General features: G+C 37.2%; 1 protein-coding gene across 4 annotated transcripts in view; it reads left to right on the forward strand.

Moving 5' to 3' along the window:
- Positions 1–13,628, forward strand: part of RALGAPA2 (Ral GTPase activating protein catalytic alpha subunit 2) — a 123,787-nt gene that overhangs the window by 40,701 nt on the left and 69,458 nt on the right. For all 4 annotated transcript variants that reach the window (XM_021392220.1, XM_021392221.1, XM_021392217.1 and 1 more), the window contains exons 15-23: positions 100–337; positions 882–1,046; positions 6,183–6,320; positions 6,850–6,947; positions 7,907–7,997; positions 8,140–8,316; positions 11,872–12,065; positions 12,558–12,656; positions 12,898–13,053. In XM_021392220.1, coding sequence (XP_021247895.1) covers positions 100–337; positions 882–1,046; positions 6,183–6,320; positions 6,850–6,947; positions 7,907–7,997; positions 8,140–8,316; positions 11,872–12,065; positions 12,558–12,656; positions 12,898–13,053 — 1,356 coding nt within the window. The remainder of the gene's footprint in view (positions 1–99; positions 338–881; positions 1,047–6,182; positions 6,321–6,849; positions 6,948–7,906; positions 7,998–8,139; positions 8,317–11,871; positions 12,066–12,557; positions 12,657–12,897; positions 13,054–13,628) is intronic.

Below are 13,628 nucleotides of genomic sequence, written 5' to 3' on the forward strand. Positions count from 1 at the left end.
TCTATACATCTGTGTGTCACTGATAATCTGTGCTAATATGTGAGATGGTGTTAATTTCAGCAAAGATGTATGACCTGTCACTTGTTTATTTCCTCTTAGACCCTCATTGTGGCTTGGATCAGAGCAAACCTGAGTGTCTACATTTCTCGGGAGTTGTGGGATGAGCTGCTTAGCGTTCTGTCTTCCCTGACTGACTGGGAGGAGCTCATAAATGAGTGGGCCAACATCATGGACTCTCTGACAGCAGTGCTAGCACGAACTGTGTATGGGGTGGAAATGACTAACTTACCCTTGGATAAGCTCAGTGAACAAAAAGAAAAAAAGCAGAGAGGAAAGGGTTAGTCCCCATGCTTCAGTGCTTTTTGTATCAAACAAGTTAAATATTTAAGTTTAAACTTTAAAAGATCTAACATTAAATACCTCTTAATCTCGTGTAAGAACCTGATTAATCAAATATGAAGGGCTTTGGATTTTTATGTTCTTATCCTTCGTTGTGCTAGGAAGGGTAATTGGGGTCAATAGATGGTAGCTATTTAGCAGATTTTAGTATGTGCTAAAAAAGAATTTTTTCTGTGCAGCCGGAATGAATCGTGATTTCTTGTGCTGTATTGTGGCATAGTCATTAATGTCAAATTCTTTTCCATGTAATTTTATTAAACTTTGTGAATTACAGTATTTCAGCTACATTTATATGCTGCTTTGCAATTGATGCACATAGTTGAATTTTTACTGTGATGAAAACCCAATTACTACATCAACTATGCTGATTTGAAGATGAATATTTTTCCATGTTGAATTGCATGTAAGTTTATTCAAACTTTAGAAGAATAAATGACAGAGCATACAATACTAAATGCTAAAAAATTTTTGTTTTCTCTAAGGTGGTGTTTTAGAGCCTCAAAAGACAGCTGTAGTGGGAAGATCTTTTTCATTAAGCTGGAAGAGTCACCCTGAAGTTGTGGAGCCCATGAGATTCAGAAGTGCTACCACCTCTGGAGCCCCAGGAGTTGAGAAGGCAAGAAATATTGTTCGTCAGAGAGCAACAGGTCGGGTCATTACTCGATATTTAGATCTCAAGTTTTGTATCTGCCTTTGTGTTGTGACTACTTCCAGAAGTAGTATAACTTAACTAAACAAAGATGTCGCATACCTGAATCTGGATGTCTGCAGCACTACAAATATGAATGAAAGATCAAAGTATTTTGGAAAATACTGTATGCATGCTCTTAAATGCTTTATGCTTCATTGTAAGTTAGTCATGCGCAAGTTATGAGGGTTTTTTTGTTAAAAAGGAAAAGAAGTTGAAGTTCATTCCTATTTTTATCAATTCATAAGAAAGCATTTTTTAGTATCAGTCATACATAGTTCCTGAATTTTCTTGCTGCTTGCTTTTTACTGTAATCACAAGATAAAGCAGGTATTTAATAAGCATCCTTTCTTATTCAGTTTATTTACCTTCTTTTTAGTGATGTACCAATATATGTATAGCATCTCTTTCCTTTGTTTCTTTCACGTTTAATTCTGGGAAGAAAAAATATAATGGGAGACAGAAGGGAGAATGGGGTTTAGGAATGATGGGGGAATGTCTGAAACTCCATATGTTGAAAGAGATGCCTAATTTTTCAAGCATATCAGAGGCCTGAATTTGATCTCTCCTTGTTTTGCGGTAGTGAGTCTCAGTATTCCAACTCAGTGGGCTATGAATTAAAACTCTCCATAGAAAGTCTTCTCTGTTTTTCAATAGGAGATGTTTTTCTAAGCAGCTTCTTTCCTCATTTGTAATAGATTAGTTGTGTTTCTTAGCAGCAAAATATGAAGATGAGCTAGTACGTCTTTTGTGGCTACAGAGAAGCTCATTTGGTGGGCAGCAAATTGGTTGTCAGACAGGAGGATGAACTTCAGGTATAATAAAACTCTGGTTTCACTTTGTGTCTTACGATGATATAAAACTAGAGTTATTCTGGCTTTTGTAGGATTTCTGGTGATCAATGACTCCCAGATCAGCAGATACAAAAACCCCTTATATCTGCACATGCAGATATAGCAAATAATAATTTCAAGCACGTAAGATATCTGTCTATTTTCTAAGAGTAAGACTGACTAGAAAAACAAAACTTGTCTGCTAAAATTCCAGAAATGTTACCTTTCAGAAAGAAATGCAGCAGTCCCTGAAGGAATTACAGAAGCAGAAATAGTCAGGGAAGGACTTCATTTAGCAGAATGGAGGTTTGGGGAAACGCATCTCCTGCCCTGGGGCTTATTTTTTTCCCCTCTCTCACTGAAAAACAACAGAAAAAACAAAACCACCTAAGTCAACATACCAAACACAAGAATGCCTCCTGCTTCCACATAAAACTTTATTTTCATCTTCTGCCTGCACTGAGAGTTAAATGAGTTGACAACAGAGTATTACTGCAGCAGCTCACCACCCTGCTTGAATATTTTTTGTTTTTCCTTCTTTCTTCTCTCTTCCAAGTAGCAGCATTGACATTGTTGTGAACAAAAAGAGAAACAGCACAACAAATGCCTGATGCATTTCTAGTACAGTTGATGAAAAATTGATGTTCTTTTCTAAAGGAGACTTCAAGCTTATGACAACTGGATGTTAATCATTAATATGTTTTTTAAAAATTGTCTTAATGATGATAGACAGCCTCTAATGCATTAGCCACCTTGGAAGGTGATTTTCTTGTGAGCTGAGAGTGTATTTAATGCACAGGTTACAAAAGGGACACTTTCAGATCCCATGAAAGAGAGCTGCTCATCTCTCTTACAAATGATGAGAGAAGCTGCCAGCAAAATAATACTGGATACAGAACTTAACGCTTTACTGTCTCTGAGATTATTTTCTCATTTTGCAAAAGTGCAGAGGTCCAACAGTATTTTGAGTGCTCCTGCCTTCTCTATTGACTTAAGAATCCAAAGCCCGTCTCATAACTTGCGTGTTTCGTCATCCTGTTTGTAAATGGAGAAAGCATGTACGCCAAAAACAGCGTCTACAGGATACTTCAGGATGTAAGCTACTGCAGACCATGAAGCACCTGCTTAAAGCAGGGTCAGCAGTCTTGTCAGACAAGTGCACTCAGGGTTTCATCAACAAGCTAGGATCCCTAGTTTAAAAAAAAAAAAACAAAATGAAACCGTGGTAGCTGTATCTTTAGATTGACTTCTGAGGGGCACACTGTCCCACTGGGGCACACTGTCCCACTTCTCAGATGGAAATGTATTGTTTTCAGCCAAGATGAGTGAGTGAAAGAGGTAGCTAGTTTTTGGAGCAGCTGGGAACATTGCTAGCAGAAAGTAAGCTGAGTAAGTTTTCCATTCTTGATTTTTGAGCTGCACGTGCTGCTAATGGTACTGCAAGGAGAAGAAAAGAGGGTAAATCAAATAAGCCCGTGTATGGTAATCACAGGCTGAGAAAATAAAAGATTCCACATTGTGGAATTGTTGTGATTCAGAAATGAACTGATCATTGTATTTTCAGTGTCAGAGATACATTGTACGTTATTAACTTATGGCTTGCAGGAAATATTTCCGAGCTCGACATTGTAAGATTCTTTCAAAAGCTTTGTTTTTCGTTGTATCATGTCATTCCAAATCCAAATATTTTGCTGTTTTCTGACATAATTGTTGCTTTATTTTTTCCTGGAAGCTAAGCGAAGCCAGTCTATCAGCAACTGTGTTCATCTTTATGAGGCTTTGCCAGCTACTAAAAGTGTACCTCTTCTGCTTCACACTGTGAGCTCTCTCTTACCTGGTATCTCTTACACTTCTTGCTCTCAGAGACTGTCAGGTACTGTACTTTAAATTCATCTTTTATATAAATGTTCTTTATATTTTTAAGCTTTTCTGTCTGCTCTCTTTCTGTCCAGTTAATTATTCTTTAGGAGTGTGGAATGAGATGTTTCGCGCCGGATCTGTTCAAAACATGGTGTTAAGTAATACTGGTGGCCAGCAGGAGTTGAGCAAGTTCAGTGGAAGCATATCATGTTCTTTTTCAGAGTTGGAAAGGGTTAAAAACATCACTTTTAATGATTTTTGTTATTCCGTCAGTGGAACTGTATTCGTTATCAAAATAAGTGACCTTATCAGAGAAAAAGAGGGCAGGAAGGTTTTCTCGAGGAGCTGCCATAGAAACTAGTTGTGTGCACAAATGCATGAGACAGCACAAGCAAAATCTGTGAGAAAAGAAGTGCAACAGGTTGAACTGCTTGTACTTGATGTAAAAGAAAAAGCCCATGCACTCTGTGTTGCGGTTACAAATCGATGCTTAGACATGTGGTTTTTTTTTTTTCTAAAGAATTTTTCCTGTAGTTGTTGATTCTAGAAGCAAATATGAAAGGTTTGTCTGTGCCTCTTAGCTCTCATATAGTATTTGATTTCTCTCAAAAGCACTGCAAGCAATGCTGGCTTTGTTAATTTAAATATTAACGATTAACATGAATTGCAATTTTATTGGGTTTATATTTCCTAGTAATAAAAGTAAAAATTAGTGTAATTACTGAATAAGCAAATGATTTTCTCCATCTTTTCATTTCAGTTATTTGATTTACTAAAAGTTTCCAAGCAACGTATACCAAATGTACAAAGAGTTAGGAATGCAAAAACCAAAACTGGACAAGTTTTGCATGTGGTGCAAATTATGGCTCTTTGGGGATTCCTATTCCATGAAATATCTTGAGTGTTTTTCATCCTGTGTTGTTATTTTTGGTCATAATGTTGAAATCGTTGAGGCTAGTGTATATGGGCATTGACCTGAAAGATGAGCTTTGGTGTGTTTGTTGCTTTCCATAAGGCTTTTAAAGTTGACAGTGGTACTTTGAAGTGAGTAAATACCAGAATGTTTGGGTTTTGCCAGCTTGCATTTGTGAGACTGTTTACTGAAATAGAAACAATGTATATTGTAATTTAAGTAGTATCTAAACTCAGTTAGTGTAGATTGAATCAAGGAAGCGTGCTGTCCTCCTGCAGGCTGCTTCTGCAGTCAGTGCAGGTTGGTGTGCAACCTTGTGTTCTGACAGGCTGTGCTTCTTGCTCATTTCTGCATAAGCATAGCCTCAAAGTCAGTGCATACAGGCCAGCAAGGAAGTAGGAAGCAGAGCAAAGGAAAGGAGTAGATTAGAAAGCTGGTGGAAAGGTTGTTTCAGTTTGTGTATTGTGTAATACTATGCAGAAGGAAATGTGGAGGAGTCGGTAATTCAGCCCATGCCCTTACTTAAAAAACAGAAATGCGGTGCTTCTCCTAGTTGCCATGTTGCTCCTGAAACATTTCTTGTAATATTTTGAGAAGGCAAGTAGCATTGGATGTATAGATTGAATACCTTGAGCAGTCTGATGGTGCTTCTGCTGGGTCAGCTTGGTGGGACTTGTGGGCCGCTTTTTGGACTGTGTTCCAACAGAAGAGTTAGCAGTTAGGGTGGGTGGCATGAACCAGTACTGTAACTGAAAGCACTGATGCTGAATGAGAGTACACCTGATCCCAATTGGTAGTGCCATTTTTCACGTAATGCTAAGAGAAATGCATGTCTAAAAAGGTGTCGGTAGTTGACCTCGAGACTTTACTGTTGCTCCCTAGAAGGTCAATTTATTTTCCCATGTGAATTTTCATGCATCTCTCTCCTCTCTTTATTTTGCATTTTCAGTTACAGCAAAAAAAAAAAAAAAATCTGTGTGATTCAGTTAGTCTTCACAAACAGGTCCAGAATCTGTGCTTTTTTTTTTTTAGTCTCTCCGAATCGTTGCCTATTTTGTTGTCCCCTTTGATCTTAATGGAAGAGAAGTCAGTAAGCACAGTAACCTTGTCTGCACTCTGTAGCCTTTTTGCTGCCTCTCTTTCTGTTTCCAGAACAATCAGGGTATAGTTTGGGGTCTGTAGCACTGGAAAATACAGTTTTGTTCTCATCCCATCCTCCAGCCCTTCATTGTGCACACTGAAACCCCAAACTTATTTCTCCATTTTTTTCTAGGTCTTTCACAATTTAATCTGTTAATACATCTCTCTCTAAACTTTGTTTTTCTAAGTGTAGTTTTAACTTCTCTGACTAGGGGTTAAATTCTAGCTCTTGTAATTTGAAGTACTTGAGTGGGTCACTTTCTCACTTCGCTTTCATAGCTAAGGAGTTACCATGTGTATAATTCTGAGATCATACAAATATATATATATTTTTTAATTAAATCAACAGAAGTTGAAGAATCTCAGCAGTCGGAAACTTTGGCAGGAACAGAAGCTACAGGCCTATTTGTAGACCAAGAGCAGCAGCTCACTCGAAGTAGCAGCACTTCAGATATTGCAGATCAATTTCCATCTGATTTTTTTCAAGGTAATTTTGATGAAGTATAGTAACACTACACTCCTGAAGAAGTGCAGAGAATTCTTGAGCCTCACTGGTGCCACTGTTACCTTCTTTGGTTTCCAGCCCTGGTTGTAAAATGTTTTTCATCCCATTTTCCTAGTAAATCTGTTTTTAGTATCTTCTTGAAAAAGATGTTTTTAAGAAGTTATAGACCAAAAACGCAGCACACAAGTTTTAATAAATCAGGGCTTTATTAAATGTGTGCATTTTCAGTGTCACTGTTTAAATTTTTCAAGCATGTGCTTATATTTCATGTTTTTGAATGAACACTTCTGTTTCAATTGTGTAACTATGTAATGCTTATGAAAGATTTGTCAAAGCATTGTGTGTTCTATCTTAATAATTAATCTGTGAAAACGTTGCAATTTATATTACCTCGCTCTGCTGTAAACATAAGAAGTGTATATGTAAATATAACTGATATTTTCTTGTAATTTGCTATGTAATTTTGTCCACAAAATTTTTATACTTGCTGTTTCCCTTCTAAAATTTCCAGGCAAAAAGGCTGGGAGTTCCCATAATTTGACTGCTTCAGACTCCAAATCAGTCCAGGAAAATAAGGAATGTATTAAGAAGGAACGTGAAGCTGAGCATGTAAGGCAAAATGGAAAGTGATTATTGATGAGATCCTGTAAATTATGTAAAGTAAATGTTCTATTAATAAATAAAATGTTTTATTGAAAATCAGATGGCTTTTCCTATTTAGAAACTAGCAACTGAAAATGTGAATGTTGGTTAGTTGCATTTCTAGTATGGCATCAGGAATGAAGCTTTAGCTGTTCCTTATACTGTTCACTACGATCATTCTGTAACTTCTGGTACTGTAAGTTGCCAATGCAATTTAATGTGATTTGCAATGTACTATTCTTGCAAAAGACTTCTGTGCTTTTCTATATTAATGATAAACAAGTCCATCACTTTCTTTTTCTTTTTAAATAATTAATGGTTTTTATAGAGCTACACTACACTGGAATAAATGTTTGATGGTTTGAAGTGCTGGGGAAAATACTTTCCTTCAGCAGAATTTGTAGCACCAGCTATTTACTGTGGATTGTTTGCGTAAGTTAACATTTGGACAGGCAAGCTTTGTAAATTTTTAATGCAACTTCAGAAAAAAAAAAAAACAGTAGAAATAATAAATGACTTCATCTTTGTGGATGTATAATGCAATACAGCATGGAGAACTGCAAGAGGAATCTCATCTCCGGTCGTTTGTTCTTCCATATGCCTGGACTTACAGTACCGTTATGCTTTGCTCTAGAGAAAAGGCTTTTTCTGGGAAGTGCTTTCATTAATCACTTCAGGAGTAACAAGGTGTGGTGAAGGTGATGGGAGAGAGAGGGATGGAGGCTCTGTAGTTGCGGGGAATTAAAAATTAACCTGGCTCCCTGTTCCACTGTCATATGTTCATTTAAGTATCTTCACTGAGTTGCAGTTAATTTGTAGTAACTTTCCCTGTGTGTGCATTTGTGTATCTCAAGTCTGCAAGAATATGTTGTAGTTCTCAAAAATGTAGTTAATAAACAGAGATTAATGCTTTTTTTCCTCTGTAGATCCTAGTACGAAGGAGCAGTAGTACAGCTGACTTAGATTTGAAAGCAGACTTACAGCAAGCACATGGAAACCACAGAGAGAGAGAAAAAAGTGAGTTCCAAGAAACATGGTATTTTTTTTAAGCGTAGCAATTGAAATCAGTGTGATCATTTTGTCTTGTTAGGTCATGTTATGCTAATGCAATCTTTAAAAGTAGGATCTGTGATCTTTATTCATCCTCTGCTTGCTTTAGGTGAAAGTGTTAGCAGTGACACGTCCATTGGGTATAACAATGAAGTAGAGATTGCACTCATCCCCTGGCAAGCCTCTGAAGAAGACCACGAAGTTAATGCATCAACAGATGTTTGTGTGGATCCCGATGCACCTCGCTGGCTTCAGCTTAGTCCTTCAGATAATGCAAATTTAACAGGTATTCTAGTCCAGAAATTATGTTTTAGATTTTTAGCTCAAAAAGGAGTTCATTTTGCATGTTAAAAAATCCCCATTTTTAGGCATCTTGTCAAGCTTTGTTCAGAATGTTCTGTCAAAAACGAGATTTAAGTGGACAGTTTAAAGAATTCAGATAGTCAGACTGAACCTCACATGGGTGCAAATAAACTGTAATCCAGGAAGTGATCTCGTAGTTAAAAATGATCGTTTCTTACTGTGTAAAAGTAATCAGCTGAGGTGTGATCACTTGTGCTCCCTTAGTCTGCACTAGCATTCAAGCGAAAGGATTTCATTTAATTTCTGTTAAGTTAATAGATTTTATTTCATAGCAGAATAGTTTGAGAATGCGCAGTAGGTTCCTTACTGTTTATTTTGACTGATAGAAAATAACTGGTTAATTCACAGTATCTTAAACTGTTACCCTCCTTATTTATACTTCAGCATGCTTTGCCTGTATGCCAGTAGGATGTTGTAAGTGGCGTTCTCAGAAGAGTTTGTTTGCAAGTAAAACTCCTTTACTTTTTCATTTTAATTCTGATATCTTTGACATCTACAAGAATTGCAGTTCTTTACTGAAATATTTTGATTCTTTTCGAGATATCTTCCCATCTAATATGTAAGAAGCAAGTTAGGGGTGTTATGTCAATAACTCAATACTGTAACATATGAAACTATTTTCAGCCATTTTTACTGATGAGCTGTATAGTTTCAAGGGTATATTTTTGTGATCACTTTTTCTTTGAATTGCTGCTAATTTAATGAACTAGCACACCCAGTTCCATGGTTCAGATTGCAATTGTACAGAAGGTAGCATGTGGTGCAGTACCCAGCAAGGATTATTGCGTGTGATAAACTCAGCACTTACTTTCCTGTGATGCAAGAAGTTGCTCCTTTGTGTGTACAAGGAGAATGAGTTAAATGAAATAACTTCAGAGGTTAAAAAGAGGAGTGGGGTAACAAATGTGTGTAGGTTACTCCAAAAGTAATGCCTCCTGTTTATTTCCATGGAGAAGACAACCAACATCCACCTCTGATGTCATGGGCCAACAGAATAAAATAAGAGGGATTACTTTCAAGCAGCCCTCGTATGATTGCCCAGCATTTCTGGTTCTTGCCAAAGTTGTTTGCCCATGTGTCCACTCAATGCTGGGTGACCTGCGTACAGGCCAGTGTGCAGCTCAGAGCTGTTTTCTGTTTGTCAGGTTAGAAAACCTAAGTATTCACTATGGTGAGTACAGCCCCATCCACCTGCACGGTAAGAGAACATCTTTGCACTGTTCCCTTCAGTGGCTGATCTGTCAGAGCTGCTTCTGTTTGCTGCATGGTAGTTACGTGGAGAAGTGCAGAAAGTGTCTCGGAGCCCATGGCTGGTGGAGGCACTTGTGAACAATGTCAGCTGTAGCAGTAAAAATATGTCAGAAGCCAAGCCTTTAGGGTTTTGTTGTGTCATATGGTTACTTGCATTAATTTGGATGTTTCAGCTTAATTTTCTTCTTCAACAGAATAAAGATATATTTAGTCTCAGGACTTGGAGGCTTTCTAAAATAAAACTTTGTTTTTCTGTAGAACCCTGTATGGTATTAGGCTAAAAATACTGTGCTGTCGTCACCCAAACAGCATAGGTGCATGAATTTCCCTGTTGAGAATCTTTCTAGTATGCTTATAAAATAACATCTGTTCTAACTCTTTAGGAATTCATAATGCTGACAGAAGCAAAACGAAGGAAACAAAAAGGAAAAAAAAATCACAAAAATCTAATAAAAATAAAAATAAATAAATGTGACTGCTAAAATGGCTTTGATTTTAGGAACATAGAAGGACACAAGTTATCTCTGCCTGTGTAGGGCTTTCCTGCACCTTTCCTCAAAACATTGGGTGCTGAGCAATCAAAGGTGCCATGCAGGACCATAGCTGTGATTGTGCCTGCAGGCAGGCTGCTGCATAGCTGTCCCTGCTCTGAAGATAATTTAACAGCTTTTGTCGTTAACATTTGTGCTTCAGTGTGGAATATTTCATTTACTGGGTAGACATATTCCGTTTTCATGCCCGACTTGAGAAATGCCTGCACTCCTTCTCAGTTCATATGCTGCTACCTCAGGAACTGCTCCTGTATAAAATGATAGTGCCTCAGCATGTTCTTCATCACTTAGAATGCATCATTTTTAGCTCCATTGTACAGTTGCATTTTCAGGTCATCTTATACTGTGTGATCCTAAAAAAAAAAAAAAACAACAACAAAACAAGACTCTTAGCAATGGAAATACTACCTGTAAAAGCCAGTTATTGATCGAGTAAATCTTTTGGAGTACATGAGTTTGAGACATGCACAAAGTACATTTAACTGCATTTGCCTCCTTGCTACAAAACCTTGAGCAAGGGCAGTCTGTGATACCAAACTGATTTATAGTTGTGCCATCTCTATATGGTAAGCCCTTTAGCTTGTGTTTCCTTGCCAGTTTTTTCTTTGAACAATATGTTTCCTTCAGTAATGCAGAAGAGGGATGTGATTTGGTGGAGAGAGTACTTCGTAGATGGAACATTTGCATAAAGGATAATTGGTCTTAACAGCCTTCTTGGTTTAGTCTGGGAAGGTGGTCATTATGTTCTTCTCTAATGCATGGTACTTGGAGGCCACATCTCATGCAGGTCCATCATCACCAAGACAGGCTTCCTGTACCTGAGACTTGTGGGGCTGGGAATATGCCTTCACTATTTTACTTTGCTGTGGGTTTTTTTCCCCTCTACTTTGTGCATGTGCTTGACCAGGAAGACCAAAGAAGTGTTGTTTTATAAATAAATACATAGCTCCGGTCTTTTTTGCTTAATAAACTTTCCAGACATCACATTAAGATTTCAACCTTTTGCTACCTCTGTCTTGAACTTTCTTTGACAGATTCTTTAGAAATAATGTGCTGGAGTCCTAAATTTTTTATGGCAATTATGTATGTTCTGTTTCTTGAGACCGTAACTTTCCGATCTCTCTCCTGTAATGTCCCTGCTGATACTTAAATACAGATCTTTGCATTTCATCTTTTCTGGGTACAAGTTGATGTGTCTTTTCCTTGTGTCCCTGGCCTGTAAGAGTTTTGCTGAGAGACTGCTTCATTGTGAAAGGAAACTCTTTTCCCTACTCCAGTCAATAACACAGGAAAAATGAATCCCATTTGTTGATTACCTAGATATTTTACATAGGAAATAGAGATATCCTGTACTGTGTGTATACATAGATAGTATATAATGTGAAGGTTGTCTCAAACGCCGTAATCTTCTTGTTACCTATTTAAAACCCCAATATATAAACTGTTGAATTGGAAGCTTTCACTGAACACAAAGTTTCTAGATGAGAATAACTTATCTATTAAAAAAATAATAATGCTACGACACTCTTTCAGTAGTGGTTATTTTTTATTATCCAGCCTAATGTTTTACATTTTTTCTGATGTTTGCTTGTAATTTCCAAGTCATTATGTTAGCTAACTGCTTGTACTCAGGGAGATCCCATCAGAAGTGAAATTGAACCTTTTAAAATTTACAGACAGCAGTGAATTCCTTGCTGATGACTGCAGTATAATTGCCAGTGGAAGCCTCATCGGTTGGCATCCCGATTCTGCTTCTGTGTTGTGGAGGAGGATCCTGGGAATTCTTGGAGATGTGAACAATATACAGTCGCCTAAAATTCATGCAAAAGTTTTTGGGTATCTCTATGAGCTGTGGTATAAACTTGCAAAGGTATTGTATCTAATACTTCCGTCTATTGATAGTGATTTTTTTTTAGAATTATGCTTACATTTGATACAGGGTTAACATCTGCAGCGTAAGCGTGATATTTGGAGAATTCTGTCATAAATTTTTTCAAATTTTTGTTGATTTCCGGTAACTATCCCCTGTAGAAAATATTCCTGTTTAATAACGAGAATTGAGATTAATTAATTTAAATGGCTTTGTCAAACAATCGCAAAGAAAATAGGGGTATAGGATAAAGTACTGCAAACATTATTTGTAGTGTTAAAGCTAATGGTACAACCTAAAACACTGAGGCTGTATAGCACTACAGAACATGTTTTCCTGGTAGTGTCAGTTTAAGTAGGAACTCTCTGTTTAGTGCAGGGTATAGTGCTTTAAAGTAAAATAAAATAAAACAGAAAGTAATAATACGACATAAATAAGATTGTTAAAGTGAACTGTTGTTTTTATTTAACTCTCTTCTTTTAAAAACACCAGATAAGGGATAACCTTGCTATAAGCGTGGATAATCAGTCTACTCCCTCTCCTCCTGTCTTAATTCCTCCTCTCAGAATATTTGCATCATGGTTGTTCAAGGTAAGTTATTCCTAAAACATTTCACATCAGTATTTTTTTTCTTTATTGATAATAAATTTTTAAATGCTCAGTTGCATTGTTAAGCTTTGCAGTCACTGCTGGCTGAGACAAGTGTATTTGAACTCAAGTCTATTTTAATAAATACAGTAGATTTGGTTTATGGAAAATCTGCTGAAAATACGTTTTGCATTAGTGGACTAGTAGAAAAAAAGTATTAATACAAGTCTTCTACTCTTTTCAGGCAACCACCCTCCCAAATGAGTATAAAGAAGGCAAACTTCAGGCATACAGGCTGATCTGCGCTATGATGACGAGACGTCAAGATGTTCTGCCGAATTCTGATTTCCTAGTTCATTTTTATTTTGTGATGCACCTTGGCTTAACAAGTGAAGACCAGGTAAAAGCTTTACTTGTGGAAAAAGGTCTGTAAGTTACTGTGTGCTGATGGAAATGTCTGTATTTTCATACTTGAAAAAACAGAAAGGAAGCAATTCTCTGCAGTGGATTGCTGTGTGAAGTTATCCTTGTGTAGCATATTCCATTCCACTCAGTACATAGTCTGAACTTCCTCCTTATTCTCCAGTTTTATCTTATTATACTAGCAAAGAGCTGCTGTTGAAACATTCTGCGTCTGTAGATAAATGTCATTTGTAGGTCTGTATGCCATGGTTTGGCCTAATCAATAATGTATTCAGTGGGAGATGATGAAAAGACTTAATCTGTCAGGATGTAAGAGGATTACTGGACCTCAGAAGTAGCTAAATACTCACAAGTACTGTAAGAAATACTCAAAGCAAAATAGAGGCTACCTAGAAACATATCTGTGTTATAGCTGTCACAGCAAGTTTTCATGCTTAAAAGAAATACTCTGGTGAATACAGTGGTGAGAACTGCACTGCAGATGCCAGCAGAGGGCACACAGACCTTTTTGTAGAGCCTGCGTTGGTTATTTGCTGCTCTGGGGGGTCATTT

The sequence above is a fragment of the Numida meleagris genome, chromosome 3 (assembly GCF_002078875.1).
Source record: "Numida meleagris isolate 19003 breed g44 Domestic line chromosome 3, NumMel1.0, whole genome shotgun sequence".
NCBI lineage: Eukaryota > Metazoa > Chordata > Aves > Galliformes > Numididae > Numida > Numida meleagris.